This window comes from Prunus mume, linkage group LG2 (genome assembly GCF_029339155.1).
Source record: "Prunus mume cultivar Tortuosa linkage group LG2, ASM2933915v1, whole genome shotgun sequence".
Taxonomy (NCBI): Eukaryota; Viridiplantae; Streptophyta; class Magnoliopsida; order Rosales; family Rosaceae; genus Prunus; species Prunus mume.
The window spans coordinates 26,094,635-26,120,243 of record NC_142699.1 but is presented as its reverse complement, the minus strand read 5'-3'; the positions used below and the strand labels follow the sequence as shown (position 1 = coordinate 26,120,243).

The following is a 25,609-nucleotide window of genomic DNA, read 5'->3' as shown; positions in this document are numbered from 1 at the left end:
CATGCCTTGAATGCCATCTCTGCGTGTCTGTCCGTGCAATTATTGTTGGTCAATTATTTCATGCCTTCTCTGCGTGGCTGTCGGTGGGTCAATTATTTCATGCCTTGAATGCCATCTCTGCATTGCTTTACTTTTTCTCGTGTAACTCATCTTGGATGTTTTTAAGCAAAGCAATACCTGTACCAATTAAGAAGAGAAAGAAAAGAAGAGAATTGACAATTGAGAGAGTTTTGATTTCAGCTTTCAATACCTACTGACTTTGTACTTCGCTCTTTGCTGACTTAAGTAGAGACATCCCTGGTAATCGTAAATGCTAAGTTTCTTGTAATTCCTGCTCCAAGTCTTGGTTCGATGAGACATGACAAGCCAGCCTTGTTCTGTGTAATGTGCAACCAGGATCAACTTAATTATACATGAAACAAACAAATTACAAAAGCCTGCCAACACAATTCTTATTGAAACAAAAGAAAAGCGTGAGCAGAGAGGTTAACATCAATTCACCAATAATAATTCTTATTGAAACATAAGGAATAATTTTAAGGAGCCTAACACTTCTCTTGGTTACTTTGTAGAGTGCCAGTAACAGAGAAGTGGTGTTGGCACGTGAAAGAAGCTATGCCTAATATAAGATTGGCAGCACCATAATTTTTTACATCAATATGAACCTAGGTTCAATTTTGCAAGTCGAATCCTTATCTAGACTAGAATCATGAGTTAATTTGGGATTAACAAAAATGCCACTCCTGTGTGTTTTGATTTGAATCCTAACATGATCTTTTCCTTCGTTAGGCACAGCTCATCTGACTTTCAAGTACGGGCACGCTGTTGTGTTAGAAAACCCAAGTTCATAGCATTGATTCATTTTTCAAATTCTGAGTATTCAAATATTTGCAGGTATGATTCATAATTTCTTTACTGATACTAATTTTAGCAATACCGAAAATGAATGAATTTGGAAACTGTACTGGTATTTGAAACCTTTTCGAAAATGTACTACTTTCTCTGTAAGTTTCCATATGAAGAGACCTTGGTGATTGAAGCTTTGAAAATATGTCAAACACTTAACTACTGATAAAGAAGAATTTTTTTAAAAAATAGCGTCAAAAACAGTTGGAAAGAATTTCAAACAAGATTCAGAAACAGTATTGACCCCAAAGTTTGGAATTCAAGTTCCTCGAATCATGTTACACGTATCGAATATCAGAATAGCTTTGGAATTTAGTTGTATTACTGATGAGAGTAGGTAAGCAAGTCTTAAGGTTTGAGTAAGATATGCAATATGATCAGCACTTAAGGTTTGTTCGTGAACGTAACCTAACATGTCATGCATTATCCACACAAAAATAAGTAACTCACCACCTATGTAGGACAACAGGGGAAATAGATCTCAAGTACCTACACAATATCTTCCACACCAGCTCTTCCTTTCGACTTATGGCCTCTTGAAAACCTACAAATCAAAGTAACAATAAAAGTCTATTTGCATACAACAGACATGGCATTGACATAGCCAGTATACTGGATTAGAAAAGAGTTAACTCACAATGCACACAATAACTAAAAGTTAAAAACTAAAACTAATCAAAGAGGAACGCCAAAAGAGAAGCGGATGTATGGTAGTGATTTTAAACGTGTATAGGTGATTACAAAGGGACGTTTTGAGCAATTTGGAATTGACTGTACTGTTTTGTCGCTGCTGATTATCACTGGTCTTTCCCACAGATGGGGGAGAACCAAGAATTCCAACGGTTGTAATTTGGTAAAATGTTGCATAGATATACATTCAGTGGTAAGCGGTTTCTCATATTGTTGTTGGAGGGATGAATTGATAAACAAAAATTTCTTGAATACTAGCAAAGCTTTTAAAACACGAAGTTAATAGTGAGGTTCTGAAATTGTTCAGGCAGAGCTTGCGTTTGGAATATAACATGCCTAAGATTTGGCAAATGGAAGAGTTGGATAACCGAATCTCTTTCAAATTGAGTGGCAACAAGCCACTCATCATCCATGATGCCAATTTAGCACTCATGATTTTGTCAATCTCTAGATTTCCAACTCAGGGTTTGGTTGGAGGCCTTCTAATACATCCATTTCCTTGTCGTTTATATCCCTGTAATAACCCACTGCAACGTCAACCCTTGTAATTTGCTTGACCAGCTAAATTAGATTCCTGTATTTCATCTGTCTCTCTCGCATGTTCCAAAAATCTACTACTTAGTTCACCTTCTAATTGGTTTAAGCCACCCAGCTCGTCAATTCCATGATTCCTTTCGTTATCTAAAGTTAACGAAGGTAATGTTTGCAAATGAGTCAATCGTCTCATCCCAAATGCAACTTCCACGTACTCGTCAAAATAAACATGCCTTGGGTTGATCAGATTGCATTTCCTTTGAAAACCTTCAAAGATGCCGTGTATTACACATTCTTAACGTTTATAGGTTATAAGGCTTGCCAGTAGATTTTGGCAATTCTCTGATTTTTGTTCCAGAAACTTTGAACACGCGTAAAGCAATTAAACTTGACAAGATGTTGCCGATTGAACTTGGAAAATCCTCAATTTCAGCCTTGTATAAATTTAACACATGTAAGGAATTAAAACTTGACAAGATGTTGCTGAGGGCTTCACCATTCGAAAATAGGGAGCACAATTTCCTAGCATTTCTTTCCGAAATTCCTTGTGGTATTATAAGAATAGGTAGGTATCGCTTTCATGTAACTCATCTCGGATGTTTTTAAGCAATACCTACTGATTTTCTACTCCAGTCTTTACTGACAAATGCATCCATCCATAGATCTAAACCCTAAGTAGAGACATACTAGAGTAACAAAAAACTCGATAAATGCATCCATAGATCTAACAAAACTGACTCTTATCATTAGATGCAGGGCTTGAATAGCTACGAAAAGTGCTTCTGCATCTCTAGAAGTTGATTTAAAGCATTTTTCCTCATTAAACTGCACCACAACAAACAAATTGACAATGTGATGCAAAACTCATAAGAATATAACTCAGATTTGATGATGAATTAATGTCAAGAAAACAAATTAAAGGGATCATAGCTTACCATTTTGTCCAAAACAATAAGTTGTAGACCACAGGCACATTGCGTGCATGCGTTTCTTTTTCAATCTCAACTCTGCAATGCATAGTCAATATAAAACCAAGACCAAATTAGCAAGAAATGTTCAAAATAACCTTCAACTTTTCAAATGGCGGTAAAAACCTTATAACTGAAGATTTCTTTACCTGAACATTGCAATAAGCATAAGTAAATGACATGCTATCCAATAAGACTCGCTAATGTAGGTGAAATTTTATCCTGTAACTTTAGGAACAGAGGCCTCTGTTCTGTGTGATCATATGCAACCATGCAAGAGTCCATGACCTGAATTATAGAAACAAGAAAGTTAGGAAAATGGATACTCTAAGATAAGGTAAATAAAAGAATTAATAATTCAACATCAACAAATGATATACCATATATATAGCTGAAAACCTGCACCACAAAAACACCATATTGGTTGCACTATGCAGTATACAAAAGGTTAGGCAGCATACAGCATACTGAGTGTTGATTCCAGTATCTCTCCATGCATGGAAAAGAGAGAAATTAAAATCTGAAACAGAAAATTACAAATGTTGTAACGACACCATGGACGCATAAACACCTGCAATTGTATAGATTGCCACATAAATAAAGCATTGATTCATTTTGAAGTCTGGGAATTCAAATACATGCACGTATGATCCAATTTTTGTTCATTGGTTCATTTTAGCAAAACAAAAAATGAATGAAACTGGAAACTGTAACTAGTATTTGAAACTTTAAAAATGTAGTACTTTCTCTGTAAGTTTCCATATAAACAAACCATGGTAATTGAAGCTTTCAAAATGTACGAAACACTTCACTTATAAAGAAGAATGAAAAAAAAAAGCATCCAAAGAAGAAGACAAAAACAGAAGAAAAGGAAAAAAAGAATTCGAAACAAGATTCAGGAGAAGTATAGACCACTAAGTTTGAAATTCAAGTTCCTTGAGTCACATATGAATACCAGAATAGATTTTGAATTTAGTCGTACTACTGATGCCAGTAAGTAAGCAAGTCTTAAGGCTTGAGTATAAGATACACCATATGATCAGCACGTAGGGTATTTTTTTGAACGAACCTAACATGTCATGCATTATCCACAAAGAAATAAGAAACTGATTACCTCTGTAGGACAACAGAAGAAATAGATCTCAAGTACCTGCACAATATGTTGCACACCAGTTCCTCCTTTGACTGATGACCTCTTTGAAAACCTACAAATCAAACCAAAGTAACAACAAAAGTCCATCTGCATATATACAACAGACATGGCATGGACACGCCCAGTATATTGGATCATTAAAAAAAAAGTTAGCTAGAGAGTAGAGAAGCACAACACACAATAAGTAAATATTAAAAAGTAAAACAAATCAAACTAGAACACTAAAAGAGAAGCAGAGTAGGGTAGTGATTTCCAAAGTGTATAATTGATTACAAAGGGAAGTTTGTGCAATTTGGAACTGAATGTACTACTTAGACTTATAGTCGCTGCTCATTACAATGATAGACATTCAATAGACACATCAACGTAGTAGATATCTTCCAGTGCCAGGAATGCACTGAGGATGTGAACTAAAATCAATTAATGACTGCAAATAGACAGTTCTTCAACAAATTAGGTTCCCCGATCACTCTGGTAAATCCTCCAATTCATTAAATGATTATGTACTACTACTACTTGGAATTAACAGAGACTGACATGAACTTACTAACAACATTTCGTACAGGGCAAGCATATGCTAAGTAAGATACTCGTAACTGATGGGAAGTTACCAGATATCTAAGACAATCACCTATGGAGAACCTCCAGGGAAATGTATATATCTCAAATGAAAATGATTGAAGCTAAACGTGTGAATGCTTTCCAAGAATAATCATATGATTAGATGGAAATGTAAGATATGATTATTAGGGTAATTCTCTGTTGGAAGTTCAAATCAGTAAATGCAGTTGGTGAAATTGGACAGTGGTCTTCACCACTATTCCTTTTTCAACTAGCTTGTTTATTTTCATTTGCATGTGCAGCTGCAAATCAGTTCATGATCATGAAGGGGGTCATGAAAGGTGGAAGATCTCTGGTTGTTTTTCTGGCCAGAAATCTCTGGGGTTAATGGTGTTGATTTTGGCCTATGGAGGATCAGGAAGGTATTGAACATTAAAGTTTTTTAAGGCATATATAGTGGCTGATCTGAAAATGGTTCTAAAGTCCTTAATGAGTAGCTTAGATCCCATCAAGAGGGGTTTAGAGGCTGTAAGCAGGTGAAATGATTTTAGTTTCTTAAGGCGCTCAGTCTGTTCCTTATCTTGGAAGATATCTAGTGCTTTGATGCGTCTCTTCAATGGCTAATTGGCTATCATTGTGTTAAAAGTAGACCAAACTCTGCTTGAACAACTTTAAAACCTCTGTTTTGAAAGGCTAATTTTCTAGTGTTTAAAGAACGTTTTAGTAATTCATCCCTCAAACAATAATGCACCGGAGACTGGTTACCGCTGAATCTATATATCTATGCAACACCTTACTAAACAACTCAGAACTGTGAAATGCAACAGACACAGAACAATTCCTAAAAAGAAAGCATGTTTAAACGACAATAATGAGCACTAAACAGTAACGAGAGATGAACTTACTTGGGTCCTGCTTGCTCTAATAGAGTACTGGAAGAACTAAACCAAATTCAATTTTAGAAGAAAAAAGAAAGAGTTGACCGCATATGTCTATGTGGCAATTTAAAGTTGGAGATGCTCTAATAAAAAGACTTGCAGGTGGTTCAAAACGTGAATGTTAAGTTTTTAGACTATCGATCAGCATCTTGGAATCCGAACATATAAGAAAGCTACTCGTATAACTGATGGGAAGCTACCAGCTGATATCTTAAACAATCACCTATTAAGAACCTCCCGAGCAGTAGAGCAAATGACAATTGTCAATCAACAATTCACGTAGACATGGCATACAAAGTGTGTGTAGCCCATCAGATAAACGCCTCAACTTTTCACAACCCCAAACTGTCAACTCCTCAAGGCAGGGAAACACCGCTACTTTCTCATCTCTTGGCAGTTCCTCCCATTTAATTAGAGCTGGGCAATATTCAATCAATAGTTGAGCTTTTCAGTGCTGGAAACAAAGCCACCCCTGTCTCTTTCCTTTTCGTACCATAAAACTCAGCTCCAACACATTTAAGCTTATGCATACCTTCCAAATGAACAAGCCTAAGATTTGGTAAATGGCCGAGTGATGGGACTTCTTCGCATTCTGTGCAACCCCCTATAAGCCTAAGATTTTGGCCTGTGGAGGATCAGGAAGGTATTGAACATTATAGTTTTTAGAGGCATATATAGTGGCTGATCTGAAAATGGTTCTGAAGTCCTTACTGAGTAGCTTAGAGCAGTTTATTGCAGCCTTCTCAGCAGATCGTGTGCAAGCACTTCCAGGATTTGTGAAGCTGATTAACTGCCCTGGGTCATGGTAAGTAGGCTGGTTTGAAGAGATCATGGGATGATATAGATGGAGACCCTTATTTGTTGCCTGGCTTCATCTTGTCTTTGCTAGTTCTTTTCTAATGGTGGCAGAGCCCATCATGAGGGGTGTAGAGGCATGTAACTTGTAAGCAGGTGAAATGATTTTAATTTCTTAAGGTACTCACTGCTCAGTTTGTGTTGTAGAAATTTACAAAACTAAAATAAAATATAAATATAACACTAAAAGGCATGCTGACTTGCAAGGAGTTTATAGCTCAAGTGGCTAAGGTGCTACGATTTTCACCTCCCCCAAGCTTTTATCAACAACAACAAAACTCAACCATGACTTGCAGACAAAGGGACTTAACTATCCAGGAGCATAAACTTCAATACAATTTTAGCTACATTACTAAAAATAAAATAGAAGAAGAGATCATTAGACAATAGTATCTACTATATTAGGCAATTACACAACCCAAGGTTCAAGTCTGTAGCCTATTACATAAACCCTCCAAACCTACCAACAAACTGAATTTACAATTCTCAACTGTCACTACCCGACAGAAACAAGTCTCAATCTCAACCATCAATCACTTCGGTGTCATGGAAAGAGCATTCAAAATATCCCGTTAAGAAAGAACTGGACAAGAAACACCTAAGCTAATAAGGGTATGCTTTGCTTGAAAAGCACTCATATCAATGTCTAAATATATTTGTGACTACGCAACCACAGAAGAGGGTCAACATATCTAGAACCCTCACAGCTGAATTTACCAATATGAGAAGCAAGCACTGATATTTCAACATCACCTTCATCAAAACCACAGCAATTCCTTGCATCCAAAAGCACAAGTTCTTCGCAGCCTTGAAGTAATGTGGCAAGATCATCCCGATCAATGAATGACTTCCTCAAGATTAAGTATTTAATATGAGGAAGCAAGTTGACAATTGCCAACACATCTTCTCTTCTAAGTAAAGCACCCGACACATTTAAACCACAAAAATTCTTGCAGTGAATGCGGATCTGTGAAAAGATTTCCTCAAAATTGTAGCTGCATAAGAAGCTAACATTTGGAATAATATCAGGAACATTCCTATTCCCTTCCCTATTCCTTAAAGCAGCTGGCACATCCATGTTGAGAAACCTCTTGCAACAGCCCATGCTGAACTGTAAAAGGATCTCCTCGAAGTTATGGCTGCCCCCAACAGACAATAACTCCAAATGTTTGCACTTACCAATCAGTTCTGCAACGATGCTTGGTGAACAAAGCAGTAAACGTCTAGGCAGAGACAAACCCTTGAGTCCATGACACCTGCAAATAAATGTTCACCAAGACTCATATTTCAGGTTACTATAAAATGGTTTTAATGTCAAAGTGCATGTCATAGAAAAATATGGCTTAACCAAAGAGTCACTCTTTTCTCTCTATCTATAGACATCAAAATACATTGGAATGATTTGGAGAAAACTTACACATCCCCAACATATTTCATTGCAGCTTCTGGACAGACTCCAGGAAGCCTCAGGAAAGTTGCATGTTCTTTGCTACGATTGACTACGAACTTTATAAATCCAGTGTCAGAAAAAGAACTATCATCCATTCGATATTGACATGCAAATCTATTCATCAATGCCTCAAAACAGCGACGATCAGATTCAATGTCAATATCAGCTTCAATTTCATTATCACAACACCAAAATTGACGAGTTTCAAGGTCCATCTCAGTTTCAGTGTCAATAAAAATGAGACGTTGCCAGCATGAAGGGTCGAGGCTAGCCCTGTGCCATGACTTGCACACAAAAGGAACATTTAAGAGCAACGACCTCATACCAACTCTTCCAAACACATTCACCAAACAGTCCAGAGGTAAGTCCTCCCATCTTGGTTGATCAATCTACAAGAAACGAAATCCAGAAATACGGCTTATTCATATATTAATGTATAATACATAACCAAAATGCATACCAAGGACAGCACAATGAAATTCAACACAGCCAATCTAGTCTCAACTCCCAACCTCAAATTAAAATATTTTTTTTCCTTCATTATATTCATTTTCAATCTTGCAATCTAAAACCACCATGATGTAATTATTTTCAGTAAACTTTTAAGAACAGGATGAACTGAGAAATCCAACAAATTTAATGAGTAAAAAATAAAGAATATATATATATATATATATTTTCATTTGTACCCTGACAGTGATAGATTATCGTGCTATAAAAATCATACCTGGTCAAGCTTCTGAAGGTGGGTTAGGTATTTTTGGCCATTGGAGTTCCAAGAAAAGAGAGAAGACAAAAACGGTGGAATGAATGCTCGTACTCTTGCGCAAAATAGACAAAGCTTCTCTGCACAAATACCTAAATACCCAAACATCATTCCCGCAGCCTCAGACAAATTCAATGAGTATGATCTGCAAACACGTAATGAGGTAAAGCAACATCAGATTAGGAGAAGAAGACTTTTTAACTTGAAAACCAAGTAAAGGACTAATTGAAGAGAAAGGGGCAGAATTTAAAACGAAAACTGATAAGAAATTTCTAAAACCCTAGATTAAAGATTAAAATTACCCGGAAGAAGAAGAACTGAACCAGGTTTTAGTTTGAAGGAAGAAGAAAGTTGAGCCAAGAATCTTAATTCCTTCTTTCTTTATTTTTTTGGGTCGCCCGAATGTTGATTCTTGAACGAAAGTTGAATTGAAGTGAGAGAGAGATAGAGAGAGTGTGTGTGATGAGAATTGAATTGAGCAGTGGGCTACGCTGTTCTACCGTACTTTGGTTATGTTGAATTTCTCGAGTTGTATATATTCTAAGAATAAGTGTTTAAAAATAAAAAAATAAAAAACCAAAAACTTATTCCTCGAATTCGACCGCCCACCGAGAATTAGATATATTATTTAAAAGCTTTTTTTCCCCTCTTTTTTTTCCTTTTTTTAGTAATTGTTTTATGAATATTAAATATAACACAAGGTATGACATGATTTTAATTTATTTTATTTTTAAACAGAGAATTACTTTTTTTCACAAATGGTTTCAATATGAATCAAAACACAAATAAGTTTACTTTAATTGGTACTTGTGAATCAAAACACAAATAAACTTTGGAAGAAAATCCTCAAATACCAATCGAAATGGGAGGGAGTGGTAAACATAACCCTGTGCATGATTCAATGACAAAAAGTATAAACCTCAAAAAGACTAATAATGTCTTCTCCTCCATTTATAAAGTTTGAAAATCGACACCCTTCTTGATCCAAGTTTATTTTAAATGAAAATAGCAGTAAAGATCCCTTAATTCATAACCATATATTAATAATGGCCAAAACGGTGTAGTAATGTAATAAACAACCACAAAGCATCAATTTCACCACACCAAATCCGGAAAAGAAAAACTGTATATATAATGAAACATCTTTTAACTTAAAGAACACCGAAAAAGGGATTCTTTATTGCCGAGTCTAGCTCAGACCCAGCTGAATTCAGCACTGCCATGTCAACCTTGTCCCTAGGAAGAAACAAGAACTCGCTCCCTTCTACCCTCTCAAACTCGCACAACTCAAGAAACTCAATACCTCCTTTGAACGAACCAACCCTATCCTGTTAACGCAATGAGTGATTGATAACAAAGAAAACAAAAAAGGAGTTGTGTCAACAAACAAGAAACATGGAGCTCAATAATGGGGTACAGTCTATGCAACATTAAACCATTAATATCTGAGTCCAACCGAAACACCTTGTAACGAGTATAAAATCATATAACAGGAAAAGATTTCTCAGCAGATGGCTGTTTTCTGTGCATGATAAGTTGTTCTACCTGGAAAGATTGGTTAGTGAGTCTTATTTTTCTATATTTCTCCTCATCGGGATTTCTGGCAACATTCCCTACAAAAGTTAAAAGAGTCTGGAATGCTCTCTTCACATTGGCATCGTCCTCCTACGCACAGAAAGAAAAAATTAAGGCCATTGCCCACAATCCATACAACAAAATGTCGAACAGATAAAAAGTGAGAGCAGTTTCTTTTCAAGAAAAAGCATTCCACATATCTTTTTTTCCTTCTTATTTTAAAAAAGTAACTATGGCTGGTATCCAGGGTCATGGCTTAACAGTGTCAGTATGAGTGACATTAAAAATACAAAAATGAGCACTTGAAACTAAGGAGAATCATGAACCCCTTGAAAGGAAAACTTAATTTTTGGTCTCTTGTACCAGACCTGTATGTGGTTCTACAGAAAGGCCCTCAATATCAAGAAGTTGAAATTTTATTTTCTTGTTTTTAATGAATTATTAACATTACAGGTAACAGTTTTTACCTTGTGATTCTGCTTGAGAGATCGCAAACATTCTCTCATTTGCTCTGCTTTTGTAGCAGGCCTTATGGGCAATGAGCTCTGTACGTCAGATACCATTAATACAACAGAGGTGCATCAGTACAGGTTTCAACAATTTCTGAATGGCATTACAGGTAAATAATATATTCAAACAAGCTCATGCCTTTTTCTCTTCCACAACAGGTGCAGCAGGTTTTGCAGTTGAAGGATCTTCTGGTGGCAACCCAAGTCTCCTCCTCCTTTCCGCCTGTACAAACAGATAAGGAAAAAAAAAAACTGATTTATTATTATTAAAAAAATAAAGAAACAGATACAACAAACTGACAAAAGGGGGAAGCAAGTTCTAAAACAGCATAATGAGGTACTTTTAGGTGTGTATTATATATATTTTTCCTTTATCTTACTTTTATAGGAAACAAATTTCAATAAGAAGAGATAGCAGTACAAACAATGGACAAGATGTACACAGGAATAAAGAGTGAGAACTCAAAACAACTTCAGCAAACTAAAAGAAAGTCATGGTACTATATCTACTAACTTACTTGTCGATCCTAGTTGTCAAGTCAAGTAATTAACAAGTAAATTTTCCCAGAGAACATTTAAGACAGGTTACTTGCAAGTGCTTTCCATTCACTTTAAAAAGAGGGTTGAGAGGGAGGTGGATATCTTCTTCATACTAATCTAAATACAGACCGGATCCACACTAGTTAACCCTCCTACAACATAGAAAGTTCAAAATATGAAAGGAAACAAAAAACTTAGACTAGCTGTTGACGTGAAGCACTATGGGAATTCACTTAGTGCACAGTGCTTTAGCTTTACTAGACTACAGAAACTCTATGGTCATTGCATTTATAACACAAACTCAGATGAAATAATCCAGACTCCATATGCCCTACAAGATAGATCAAAAGTTCAAATTTATGTCAAGCCTTATATGGGTCTAATAATTTTACATACTTTAGGGCCTGTTATGTTTCGCGAATTAGAAGTTTGGGAATGGGTACGTCATTCCAAATATGGTAAACAAGTCCCTGGGAATGTGATACATGTTACATAGGAATTGCACACCCATGAAGGATGGAATCAAACCCTTGGACCCCCTCGGGTATGCAATTTCCATGCCTTGGGAATACATTTATTGCACTCTTGATGACTAAACCAACCACATTATAAATTAAAATACCACCTTTTGTTTCCATAAAAAATCTTGGCATTTTTTTTTATTTTTATTTATAAGGGTATTAATGAAAAACTGAATTTTTTTTATTTTCATCACTACCTACAAAAACTAAACATGGGAATGGAAATAACAGGTATATCCTGGTTATCACTTCCCAGCATTTTCAAAACAGTGGAATGAGATATTGTTTTCACTTCCATCCCCAAGGAATGAACAAAGGAACTTTCATTCCTGAAGAATTCATTCCGCTACCAAATGGCTCCTAAAATAAACTACTCCTACTTTTCTCAACTAATTGGCAATCAAGAATTTGAACAAGGTTTGCCTCCACTAGTTCTTTTTTGTCCATTAAACTCGATTAAAGGTTTCCTCTACTAATAATGCTTCACAGACTTGATTAAAGAAAAAGACATAATTTAGGTGCGAGTTTAACTCGTCTCCAAGTGGAAAGCTTTAGACAAATGATAAAAGAACAAAAACTTAACAAATTGCTTGTAAAGCCAAGAACTTAGTCTTAATTAGTTTAGTACAGGATTAAACAAAGTGGCTCTGAATATCTTTACCTTATCTTCCTCCAATTTTTGACGAATCTTTTCCCTAGCTCTTTTCTCTTCTTCTTTTTCCGCTTTTCGCAAGGCTATAATCCTATCAGAAAGAATCACATTTCCATCCCAATGGAAGATGAATCCAAGTAATGTGAGGAAAAAAGGGCATTGATGTCGTATAATGGTAGATTGGAAAACAAACACAAAAGATCACTAGATGAAGATAAACCGTTTTCTTTCATTTTCTTCTTCCATTCTCTTCGCTTCTAAGAGTTCCTTGCCTACTCGAATCCTCTCCTGAAAAAAAAAATCATAAAAATACAAAGAAACATATCATCCACATATGATCAAAGAACGTAGATTTGAAAATTGAGATAAACTGAAGTACTACATATTGTACACACAGGGCAGGCTTTTGTAGGTTCTTAATAACTTCCTAACATAAATGAATCCAACCAGAATTCTTCAACATATATATCCAGATAACTAAAAAAATTAAACATATTTCTCCTTGAACTGAACCACCCAAAAAAAAAAAATGGATTGATTCAAGAAGCAAAATCTTTTATTGAGAACATAAACTATCAAGTATTAAAAAAATAATAAGCAATATTATAAAAGAGCTGAAATTTTCAATTAATTGTATTAAAAATTTCATACGGACACACATGAACAAACAATACATGATGATGAAAAGGACAGGCATGTCCAAGATTTTCTGCTTCTTTTCCTTCTTCTTTTTTTTTTTTTTTTTTGTCAGAAGGCATGTCCAATATTGGGATGTAACTTTTTCACAATAAGACTACCAGGCATGCACTTACATACACATAATAGCTGGAAAAGGTTACTTTTGTAATGCAAGTAAAGATACAAGGGAAGACATTCAGAAGTACCTTTTCTCTTTCTTTTTCCGTTCTCTTCTCCTCTTCTTCTTTCTTCTTCCGAGCTTTCTCCCTTAAAGGATGGTTGAAAAGAAGTTTACAAGGCAATCGAATAAAATAGTGAGAAGCATTAAGCAAGTCTAAAGAAATTTTAAAACATGAGTATGGCCCAAATCCATGTTGTCAAAGGAAGTTCAAGCAAGTCCATACAAGGATACCTACATGATAAATTCAAGTAAAAGGATGAAGCATATGCCCAAGCATGAGTATTCCTCCCAGTTCAATGGAAAGGTTGAATAACCAGTAATTACCTTTTATACAAATTTATAAATAAACCCAATTCTAGACGTGTATTTATAAAAAAACCCAAGCACTATTTAAACATAGAAACACACCCAAAATCAACCCCAAAGTCAACTTTTTGGGTGTGTTTATAAATGAGTTTTGAGTGTGTGTAATGATGGGTTTTGGGTGTGTTTATATGTTTAAATAGTGCTTGGGTTTTTTTATAATTTCAACCCCATTTTGGGTGTTTTAGTGAAACCCCCTAACTTTTAAAGGTTAATTGCAGAGTCCAATTTCCATACTAGGGAAGAAAGACTTTTGAAGTGATTAGTTTGCTCTCAGTTATAAATGAAAGAAGGAAAAGGGAGCTTCAATCTAAAATTATAAACCTTACACGTGCTAATACCTATCAGCTTCAACAAACAAAATTGGGAGCTACAGCATCCAATAAAAAGAATGAGATTTATTATGACAAGCAGAAACTAGAATCTGCAATAACTTTGATATCAAGATTATCTCATTTTTTTGGTATGATCAAGATGATCTAATCAGTGACACTGAGAATGAATAAAAAGCACTACCTAAGCTCTTGTTGCTTGGCTTTCAATTGCTCTGGCGTGAGAGAAGGTTTTGGAGCCTCAACTTTGGGGTTGACTGGTACCTGAGCACAAATAAGCAGGCAAGTTTTACATATTTCTGAAGTTCTCTCTCTTTATCTTTTTCTAAAGCAACAACAAACAATAAAAAGCTAAACTATTCACCAAATTCTGAAACCCAGTAACTGAGAAGACATTACAATGTCAAGCAAAATCACAAGTCTTAAGTTTAACAAACACAAACTGTCCCTAAGAACAATCTCTCACCAAAACCTCTAACCTCCATCATCGAGTTTAGGAATCCCTAATCACCTCAATCATAAGCCTTCTTATAGTCAACCTTAATAACCAACCCTTCCTCCTTCCCCATCTTTCTATATCCAGCCCTGCACAACCTCATAACCAGCCAAAAGTATGTCTAAACTTTGCCTCTCATTCACTAAAGCACCTTGGGATTGAGAAGTTGTTTCCCAAACCGCTGTTCCCTGACTTTCTAAGGTATAACCTTTTGCTCCCCTACTGAAAGGGGGCAAAGCCGCTTCGCACCACTGATAGACTACTTAAGAAACCTCTCTCAATTTCAAGGCCAACACTTTAGCATGCACTTTGTATAATCTTGAGAGCAAACTTATAGGGCGGTAGCCGCTAATTGTCAAGGAGTCTGGTCTCCTTTTATTTTTGGAATAAGGCAAATAAAAGTTGCATTGGTAAGATTTACAATTAAATAAAAAAATAAAAAAATCATGGGACTTTTCTTAAAGAAAAATAATACCCTAGAAATTTCAAACACCAACATCATCCACTAAATAAAATTGTTCAGTTTCCAATAGATAAATTTATAAAACTTGATTTATGCTAATAGTCATCACTAGGATGTCAAACCTCCTCCTATCTTCCCTAATCGAGATACATTTTTTGGAAGATACTTTCTCAACTAGTAGTATATCATTAATATCATCATAGAATATATACGCAAGTACATAACCAGTCTATCCAACCTTTTCTGCTGCAAAGTGTTTGCATTGAGTGTGTGAGTGAGTGATATTTTCTCAACCAGTAGTATATCATTAACATCATCATACAATAGATATGCAAGTACATAACCAGTCTATCCAACCTTTTCTGCCCCAACCATTTCTGCCGCAAAGTGCTTGCATTGAGTGAGTGAGTATGTGTGTGTGTATGTGTGTGTGTGTGTGTGTGTGTGTGTGTGTGTGTGTGTGTGAGAGAGAGAGAGAGAGAGAGAGAGAGAGAGAGAGAGAGAGAGAGGGAGAAGATGCACATGATTCATATCAAGGATCAAAATGAAGGTATCATACTGAAGGCATTTGATCTATGTCTGGATCATTCTCATGTTCAACCACCCAATTGACTGCAGCCTCCAGGCTTGCATTACCTGGGAAAAAAAGATATTATGAGCTGAGAGAATTAATATTGTCGTCAGGTCACAAATTTTCATTTATGTGGAACGGTTTCAAAATGAAAAAATTCACAAGCTTACAACCCTAGAAACCATTAAATATAGAACCGAGCTCACTGGTTTTAGCAGAAATAGCTGAATTCTAAGAATTTCATAATCTGTGAAATCCAATAAATTTAATAAGCACAGCAGGGTATGCACTCGCTCAACTTTTATGAATTCTAGTTCTTCTAATGCTTTCCACCGTGCAGGCTGTTACTAGGCTCTATCTCAAATGGTAGCTACAAGAAGAACAGGCCCCAAAACTATAAACAAATGAACCTGAGTCCTAATCATGCAGTACTTCAACTAATAGAAATCACAAGTCTCCTAATAATTGTTAGCATCCATCATTTTTCTGAGGGAACAAAAGATGGGGTAAAACATAAACAAAACCACTAAAAGCAAGCCAAATGTAAGAAGCTTCAATATCATTTAATAAATATACAATTTATTTTTCATGAGCTCACCAGAATAGTGAAGTGCACGGGTTGCCCGCGCTGTTGAAAATCCCATTCCTTCGAGTTCCTCAAGCAGCTTTTTGTCAACCTCTGGAACAACCATTTCTAGATGAAGAAACATTGATCAGGTAATCATCGAGTCAATAAACAAGAGTAACAGAAATGACTAACCATAAAGAAAAAACCAGCCAATGGCAGTATGTTTCCTATCATAAATAAACAGATTGTAAAGCCTGACTTTGGAATTAATTTGAAAAGTTAAAGTGCATCTTCCATGTTCATCTACAACCATGATTTCTAACATAGACCTGAACAAGCAGAAGCACTGACTGCCAACAGCCTTCTTAGTGAAGAAGTTCTAAGAAAGACCATTAATCTTTGTTTATAGAAATAACGACCATTAACAAAACAACGATGAGATCAAGTATATGCAGTCATATTACTTTATGCACTTCTGTGCAAATCCATGCATTGGGGGAAGAATTATGCACATCTCTAAAGTTATCATAGTATATATTCAGACTTAATTTGAATAGAACATGGATACACAGAAGTACAAAATTAATGCTCCAAAAAAGAAAAGACCAAAGCCCTTCAAATAAAACTGATTTCCAACAGCAGGAAGGCATGCAAAAAAAAAAAAGGCACAAAGAAAGGAAGAAGTGCACCAGGATCAAACATCCAAACAACATAAACTCTAGTTATGCATCATATCGTTGCACAGATTCGGTAAATTCATACAGAATATGGCATCTACCCAAAAACTGTAAAAATCCAACCTATCCAACCTATTTGCACTAAAAAGCTTTCCAAATATATAAGATCAAATTTCATGCTTTCACTGAACACAACCTCAAGATATACAAAACACTCAACTGGAAGAAGTACCTTCTGCCTGGCTACTTGCACCAACAGCCTCTTCGGACTCTGAAGCTGTCACCTTTGGAACCTCCAAACTTATTGGCTTTACTGTATCCGCAGTCTTATCAACAAACTCAGTATGCCCCGTTCTTTTGGTATGCAAATCACTTTCCTTTATGATCAAACATATCCAAGCACCAAAAAATCATCAAAACGAGTTTTCTCTATTGCCAAGAAAATAATAGTCTAATCTTCAATCTTCTAAATATAAACACATGCGATAATTACTCATTGAGCTCAGCTTGCTGCTACATTCCTCACTCTCTGAGCTCGAATAACCAAAAAATCTTTAATTTAATCCACATGAAACTGAATTTGAATCAACAACCCAGAAAAGCAAATCTAATAAGGAGACCAAAATTTCCAATATGACAGTATATAATAGATAATGTGAGGATCAATCCCGTTTTGGATACACCTAAGTACCTTTGAGAAATTAAAAAAACATTGCTGGTCATTAAGTTCAGTATACTTGAAAATAAAGGAAAACAGAACAACCAAAAGTTTCAAAATTTACTAAGAAACAAAGATACTGAATTCCAACTAATGTATATGAAAATTAAACTGAAATCCTACTGACCCAGATGAGCAAATTCAGAGTAAAGAGTAAAACAATTGAATTTCAAGAGAGAAAGAAAGAGTAGGGACTATACGGTTTTGGATCGGCATGGTTTGCCGCAAGAAGAACAGACGAGGTTGAGAACAGCTTCGGTTGACTCAGAGAAGTTGGAGTGGGAGGTAAGCTCGGCATGCTCTTGGGCTTCCTCCACGGACTTCAGGAGAGCCCCACAGTCCCCGCACTTCAGAGATACGCCCGCCATTGATGAAAGCTATCGAGATTGTCTCTTGCACCTACTCAGTGGAAATCAGGAGTCTGGCACTCCCTGAAGTTTTCCTCTCTGTTTTTCCTTTTTCTTTCTTTTTGTATTTTTTTTTCTTTTCTTTTTTATAACTTTTTTCTTTTCTTTTTTTTTCTTTATTAAAGACAAAGTGCATTCACAGGTGGGCTGCTCGACCCGAAAGTATGGTGCAGGTGGGTTGGCCCGTGGTTGCACTCAAAAAATTTTATGGTTTCTTATCACTCATAGCCCATTAATTATTATTTTTTAAAATACGAGGGTTATACATGAGGTAGCACTATAGTGAAAAAGTGATCAAGTAGGTAACGGATTCAGAATTCTTAGGAGTAAGTAGGAAAGTCCTACCCCGAATTCATAAGAGCATGTCCACCCCAAAATGCTAAGGCTAAGGCAAGGGCAAAGCAATATTCTATTATTCATGTGAATAGTGCTTGTCTTTAGTTCCACCCAAAAGGTAGAGGCAAGGCAAGTACTATTCATTTTACTTTATTTTATATATTTTTTTATACTTAAACCATTAATTTTGATAAAAATTTTAGATTATATTTTCGGTTGTCATGTGTCACTATTTATTATAAAATTTTCACTTAAAATTTAGGGACATTTTGGAAAAAGCAAAAGGAGAGAGAAAATTTTTAAAAGAAGCAAAAATGGACAAAAATGCCCTTATTTATTTTTAGATTTCCTAAGGAATCCAATACATTTGCATGTCTTTGATTTGAAAGTTGAGTGGTTTTTTTGTCTTTTTTGAAAAAGCTTTGGTTTTTTCCAAAAGTGAAAATTTTTTTATGTCTAAAACCTAAAAAACCTTTAAATTTAAGATAACATTTTTCGGATAAAATTTTCAAATAAAATTTTTGGATAAAATTTTCGGTTGCCACGTGTCCATATTTATTATAAAATTCGCATCTCACTCATCATACAATTGAAATACTTACTCACTCATCATACAATTGAAATATTCCCGGTCCTCATAGTCCGACACAATGGAATACAAGGACAACTCCATCATTGGCGGAGGCAGTTCCATCGGATTACGATGTGGGGAGTATTTTCCTTCGGATGCGTAATAGTGCCATTATTTACGATCGGAATGCACCACTGGAACCGATTGCGGGCATTGTTCACTTGAGAAGCCATATGTAATGGTTTTCATCTTTTTTGTTTTCCCTTCAATAATCTATTTAAAAAAAAAAGGAAATTGGAAATGCAAGAAATATATATATATATATATATAATGACATTAAATTGAATAAAACGACAAAAAAAAAAAAAATCACCTCATCACCAAGATTTTGACCTCTTCGAATGTTTGCCCACGACCCTCCGGCTTCGATGGAAGATGTCATTTGTATTTTTGCATAAATGGAATTTTGTAGTAGAAAATTTGGTGTGGAAAGTGAAAAATATTGGAATGAGATGAATTTGTATGAAGATTTGATGTGAAAGTGAATAATATTGGTAGGTATTTATAAAAAAAATTCCAAAATTTTTTTGATATTTTTTTCAATTTTTTTAAGCTAAAAATTGGACAGCTATTGGATTGAGCAAGATTTTTTGATCGGAGGCTCCAGGAGAAGCCACGTGGCTTATAACCGTTGGGCTATGTGGGCTGGTGGGTCAGCGTTGACGTCGATGGTTGATTTTCAATTTTTTTACTGTTGGCGCGTGTATTCCACGTGCCAACAAAAAATTGAAAATCATCACGTCGCGACGTCAACAACCCGAGGGCAATAGCCCAGGCGAGATCTACCCTTGGACTTGCCCGGCTGGATTGGTAGCGCCGGAGGGTGGATTGGGCTCTCGAGGGCCTTTTTCCTGGCGAGGCTCTGCGATGGAGATGCTCTAATAGATTAATTAGTCAGCTGCCGCAGCTGCCCAGATATAAAGTAAAAAGATAGGATTTCCATTTCAATGGTGGGAAGGGGTTGTAATGTAAAACTTCTGAAATTCTTTTTAGAATAAAATAACATTGAAAAATTAAACAATAGCACTTTCATTCCTAATCAATTAAGAAAATACAAACCTTAATCAATTAATGAAAACATATGAAGCACAAATACATGAAGTAATTTAATGTATATGTACTCTCTTTTTTTTAATGAAGAAATATTTTAATTACTCTAGGGTTCAAGGGAGGCATATTGAACTTAATCACAAGGAGCCGAGCACAATACCTTGATCACTTAGCCTAATTCATATATGAGCAAATTTACATATAATAAATGATATTTGAATCTAAATTCCTACGTAAAAGTTGAAATTGTCACTAAAATAAACATTTATTCATGAACCGATTTTAAACTATCCTTAACACTTCACGCAATTCAATAATATTACCACATATGTCATTTATTCTAAGGTCAGTTACACTTTTTACTAGGAGTGGGCATCAATTTGGTTGAACCAATGAAATCAGCCGATCGAAACAGTAATGAGTGGTTTAGTTTGATTTTAATCAAGAAAAAGTCAAACGGTTTAAAAACCAAATCGGGCCTATATGGTTTGATTTTGTTCATTTTGAGTTTGTATACCCAACCTAAATCAAATTGGACTGCCTACATGTATATTTATTTATTTTTCTTTTTATTTTACATGTGTAGGATGTATAGATATTTGAATTGTAGCTATATTAGTTATTGAAATTTGAAGTTTTATGGCATGTCGAGTTTTAGGATTGTTTGATACTCTAGAAAATGAAAAAAGTATAGTGCAAATTGTTAATTTTTTAATTATTGTAATTAGGCTAACAATGTGGAAACAATGCAAAAGGAAATAGAATTAGGCTTAGGCCCAATTCGGCCGAATTAAACCAAATCAAACTAAACCGTATTTAATTGTTGTGGGGGTTTTTTCGTTCCGGCAACTCTTGATGGGCCTGAGCAGCTGTAAAGAGCCAAATGTATGAAATTGCCCTCTGAGTCTGAGTTCAAGGATCAGACCCCAAGCATGTTTCGAAAGGGTAGCTGAGCCTTAGGAAACACATTGGTCTTCTTCACCAATGAAACCAACAGTCGCTTACAGATAAATTCTTGGCTTGGCATGAGAAGCTTGTGGTATGGGAACTGAGCATTCATGAGTTTAGCATGAGAGAGAGAAAGAGCTGCGATTTCTTATGAGAAACATAGGTTTTAAGGCAAGGGGGAAGGGATTCTAAAAGGGTTCATTGAAGAGAGAGAGAGATATGGGGAAATAACAATGGGTGTGTTGAGTAGTTTCTGGCAGTTTGATGAAAGCTTTGTCAAGCTCTGGAACGATTTACCAGAGGAGAAAATGAGAGAAGATAAAGGAATGTGGCTCGAAATTACAGAGGTTTAAGGGATGAGAGATGAAGCTTACTCTCTGGATGTGTGTTTATGGGAAAGAGAAAAAGAAGATGGAAGCATGGGTAGCTTTAGCAAATTTCCAGCAGCTTGACGAAAGCTTTGTCAGGCTTCTGGGTGGCTTGACATAAGAGAAAAAAGGGAAGCAATGGAAGAACATGACTTGAAATCGAAGGGTTTCAGAGATGAGAGGTGATGCTTGCTCTATCTGGATATGGTTGCTTGCCTTTGATGAGTTGTCTTGTTGGGTAGAAGATGTCTTCTTTTATAGGCATTAGAAGCTCCTTCTTCCCAAGAAACCATAATGGGTTCTCTCCAATTTCAGCAAAGTCTTCTCCTCCATTTCTCTTCTCTTCCTTCGATTCAACCTCTTTTTATGAAATCTCCCTAAATCCAAATACACAAAGACAAGATTTTTGAGAGCTCTAGAGTCTTCCCGCAGCTGTCCCTGTGGCAATCTCCTATCTTTGGCTACCATCTCTCATTCTTTCCTCCTTTATTTAATGGCAAGAGCTAGTAGGAGAAATGAGTGGGTAATAGCGCTAGTCTAAAGGGTGTTTTGCTCAAGTGTCCTTAGATTTTTGGATGGCTTGTGTTGAGATTTGTCTTTAGCCATGTGCTGGAGATTCCCAGCAGCCTGCAGACGTGAGTGGCCTTTGGTTTTTGTCATGGTTTTGTCTTCAGCCATGTGCTGGAGACTTTCAGATATTATGTTGGTCGCTTAGGCCATTCTTTAAGGTAATTGGCTAGTTCACTAAGGAGATTGGCTAATGGACTATTTTTACTAAGGTGATTGTCATGCCCCGAACCCGGGGGCTAAAACCCCGAGCTCGATGCGTGAGAAAGTAAAATAAAATAAAAGAAGCCAAAACATGGGTTTAAAGTAAATTTCTCTTATAAAATAGCTCTAAAATCTTACAAATTTATAAGAAATAAATAAAGCTCTATCACTCTCATCTAATTCAGCCTCAATCGATTTAGTCCTTGTCTTGCTCACTAATCATCTGAAAAATTAAACAGGGTGAGGGATGAGCAACTACCGCTCAGTGAGTAGATTATGTAATATGCCAGTCAAGCAATGCCGTTTTACACACTCTAGAAAATATCATGAAAAAACACATCAATCTAGATCATATTACATCATCCATTCATATATTGGTTATCCTTCATAGCATATAACCAACCATGTGACCTCTATTGGCCTTACTGCCCTATGTCCCCGTGTGGTACATCTATCCCTCGGATACCCTAACATTGAAGTTCTCATGTTCCATGAATAATTCATACTTCACAAATATTCCAATCAATATATATACATATATATATATATATAGTGTGTGTGTGTGAAAGATTGTACCAAATTAGACATGCTTGACTTGAAATAGAGAGATATTTGTAAATAGAACAAATCCACGATAATTCATGGTTTTCAATTTTATCACAAAATAAGAACTTTTAGAACACATTACATAAACCACTTACCTCGATAATGAGAGCCCTTAAAATAAATTGGCAAGACAACCTATCTATCTATCTTCATGTACTACTACGCATGCCATGAAAACAATAATAGAAAATGGTTTCTATTTATACTACTACATAGGTGGCAACTACTTTCCTTCAATTGGTCCAAGTAAGGTCGTTGATAAGGTTTGGCTCCAAGTATAGATAGCTGTTATTGGAGTGCAAAATAGAGCTTTCTCATCTAGGTACAATGACAATTAGAGTCTAAAGTATGTTTTGGATAACAACTAGGCTATTGAACTTGGTCAGCCAGAAACAAAGAGATAAAGCTGTCAAAAACAATACATATAAATATTACTATTTTTAATAACTAATAAGATAAATGTATGAAAATATAACACGTACCAAGATAATTATATATAAGTTATAAACTAAATATGTAACAAAATATTTAATTTTCTGAAACATAATACATATACATATATATATTAAAAAAATACAGGGTTTCACAGTGATTGGCCAATTTTCTAGGGTAATGGGCTACTATTTTCTCTATTTCATGCTTACCCGCATATTTGGGCTGAAGAAATGAGTTTAAGTTTTGGGGCTCCCAAGTAGCTCAAAACTTCCATTTATTGGCTCATCAATGGATCTCATGAAAACTCGTAACCATCCATACCACAACCCACTCAGCAAGCCCCAGACATTCGCATGACATGGGCTCACTTAAGCTTGTAGTGTGGTATGGCACGTGTGCAAGCACATATGATGAACTCTTGCGTACCCAAGTTGGGTTTCTTCCCAAGTTAGGTGTCATACTAGGCTAGAAATATATTTGAGCCTACCCTTGGATTTTTTGGGCTTCAACAATTGGTTTGGCTTGGTTCAGTTTACTTCGTAATTTTGTTAAAACCCACCAAACTAAATCATTATATTATAATTGGTTCGATCGTGATTTTGAAATGAAACTGATCCAATCCAGACCGTATCCACTCCTACTTTGCACCATAATGTCAAAATATAAATTGTCAGTCAGTTTGATATTTTAATGAACAAATTAGCCAATAATGTAAGGATATTAATTTTAAGGGTAAACTACAGTAAACCCCCCAACCTATAGGGTCATTTACGAGTCCATAGCCGATTTTGGGGACATTTATGAGTACATACAGAACGTCACGAAAACTTACAAGTTGCTCCCCTCGCTAGCGAGTCCGTCAGAAAATCCGTTATCTGCCTACGTGGCATTTATGAGGCCCATTTTTAATTGACGTGGAGTTCCACGTGGACAAAAAAATAATAAAAAATTATGTACATGTTAAAAATAATTTTAAAATCATATTAAAATCATTAAAAATGAATTAAAAAAAGAAAAAAAAATCTCATCTCTCTTCTCCAACCTAGCCAACATTCAGCTCAAGCAAGCTCACAACAATGGCGACAGCAACAATCCATCATCATTTCTGCTGCCCTCATATTTGCAAACCCAGATTTGGAACCCAACTTAAAACATCAATTACAACAACCCATCACCATTTCATCTGCTAAATATAACACAATTTACATAACCAAAACCCATAAAATTTAAAGATTGAATTTTTTAAGGAAAAAATTGATCTGATCTCTTCTCCAAAAGCTTCTCCAACGAACTCTCATTTCCAACCCCAAAATCCCAATCTCTATCTCTCCTCTCTTTCCCCTCACCAAACCCTAACCCTAAGCTCCCCTCACTCCATCCACGCTCCTCTATCTCCGACGGTACCCCCACGACGCGACCATTCGGCGAAGATCACGATGAGCGGGGAGGAGGTCGCCGGAGGCCGAACCCGCATCCAAAATCTCCGAATCGGACCCTCCGCAGAACGAGGATGAGTGGGGAGGCCGAGGAGATGATGTTGTTGAAATTGGGAATAGGAGTCCGGCCAAAGCTAAGGCTGAGATTGAGGAGAAGGTGGAAGTTCAATTTTGTCTCTGAGATTGAGGCCGGGTCAACTGTAAGTTCAATTTTGTCTCTGAAATTTGATTAGAAAGATTGGATTTAATATTTTGATTATGAATTTTTTGGGAAATTATTTCGTGATCTGGTTCATCTTTCTTGGATGGTTTTATTTGACTGGAGCAGAGAAGCAACCAATGTCAGGCCAGCAACGATGAAGCATAAGGATAAGATCGCTAACCTTCGTCTAGCTCAAATCCCTAGTCTCCAGTTGATTTGAGTTTTTTTTTTTGGGGAGAGGGGAGGGGGTAGAGGTGTCAAACGGACCGTGCCGTGCCGACCTATCCCATTTAAACTCGTGCTTTTAACGTTTTCATGTCGGGCCGGGCCGGGCCATTTAATTTATTGGGCCGTGCCGTGCCGGCCCATTTAATAAAATTATTGATCCCGGCCTGGCTCAAAGCTCATGTCCATATTGAAACGGGCCGGGCCGGGCTTGTGCCGTGCTCATGCCATACTCGGGCCCAAGAACCAATCCATTTAATTTGAATTTTTTTCACTTCATTTTTTTTTTCACTAGATAATTCAAATTATAAACATTAAAAATATAATTAGAGGCAATAAATGATGAACTATTTGAAAACATTAATCAATCAAACATCCAAACAATATGAAAATAGCAGAGGGCAAAAAGTGTCAAACTCTAGAAAGTCCACTTCAACTTTTCATCTTTAAACAACTTATTATTTTATATGTGAAATAATGTCTTGCTTTGATTATAAGAGAAACATATATGTCATATGTACTGATTAGA

The 25,609-nt window shown here is 36.0% G+C and overlaps 2 protein-coding genes across 3 annotated transcripts; both read right to left on the bottom strand.

The window, feature by feature from the left end:
* Nucleotides 1-6,984: 6,984 nt before the first annotated feature.
* LOC103324263 (uncharacterized) lies at nucleotides 6,985-9,693 on the bottom strand. The gene is made up of 4 exons (XM_008226303.3): nucleotides 9,124-9,693; nucleotides 8,783-8,966; nucleotides 8,023-8,444; nucleotides 6,985-7,861 (listed from the first exon to the last, which is right to left on the bottom strand). The coding sequence occupies exons 2-4, from the start codon at nucleotides 8,930-8,932 to the stop codon at nucleotides 7,252-7,254; spliced, it is 1,182 nt and encodes a 393-aa protein (XP_008224525.1). The 5' UTR covers nucleotides 8,933-8,966; nucleotides 9,124-9,693; the 3' UTR covers nucleotides 6,985-7,251.
* A 144-nt stretch (nucleotides 9,694-9,837) lies between these two features.
* On the bottom strand, nucleotides 9,838-18,168 carry LOC103324262 (ubiquitin-associated (UBA)/TS-N domain-containing protein). Of its 2 annotated transcripts, none has more exons than XM_008226302.3 (12): nucleotides 17,866-18,168; nucleotides 17,180-17,324; nucleotides 16,301-16,396; nucleotides 15,691-15,767; nucleotides 14,357-14,436; nucleotides 13,503-13,563; nucleotides 12,839-12,906; nucleotides 12,628-12,709; nucleotides 11,045-11,128; nucleotides 10,864-10,941; nucleotides 10,367-10,486; nucleotides 9,838-10,149 (listed from the first exon to the last, which is right to left on the bottom strand). In XM_008226302.3, the coding sequence occupies exons 1-12, from the start codon at nucleotides 18,031-18,033 to the stop codon at nucleotides 9,973-9,975; spliced, it is 1,236 nt and encodes a 411-aa protein (XP_008224524.1). In that variant the 5' UTR covers nucleotides 18,034-18,168; the 3' UTR covers nucleotides 9,838-9,972. The 2 variants fall into 2 exon arrangements, with proteins under 2 accessions (XP_008224524.1, XP_088901492.1); XM_089045366.1 differs by having other exon boundaries at nucleotides 17,168-17,324; nucleotides 17,866-18,167.
* Between the last annotated feature and the right edge of the window lie 7,441 nt (nucleotides 18,169-25,609).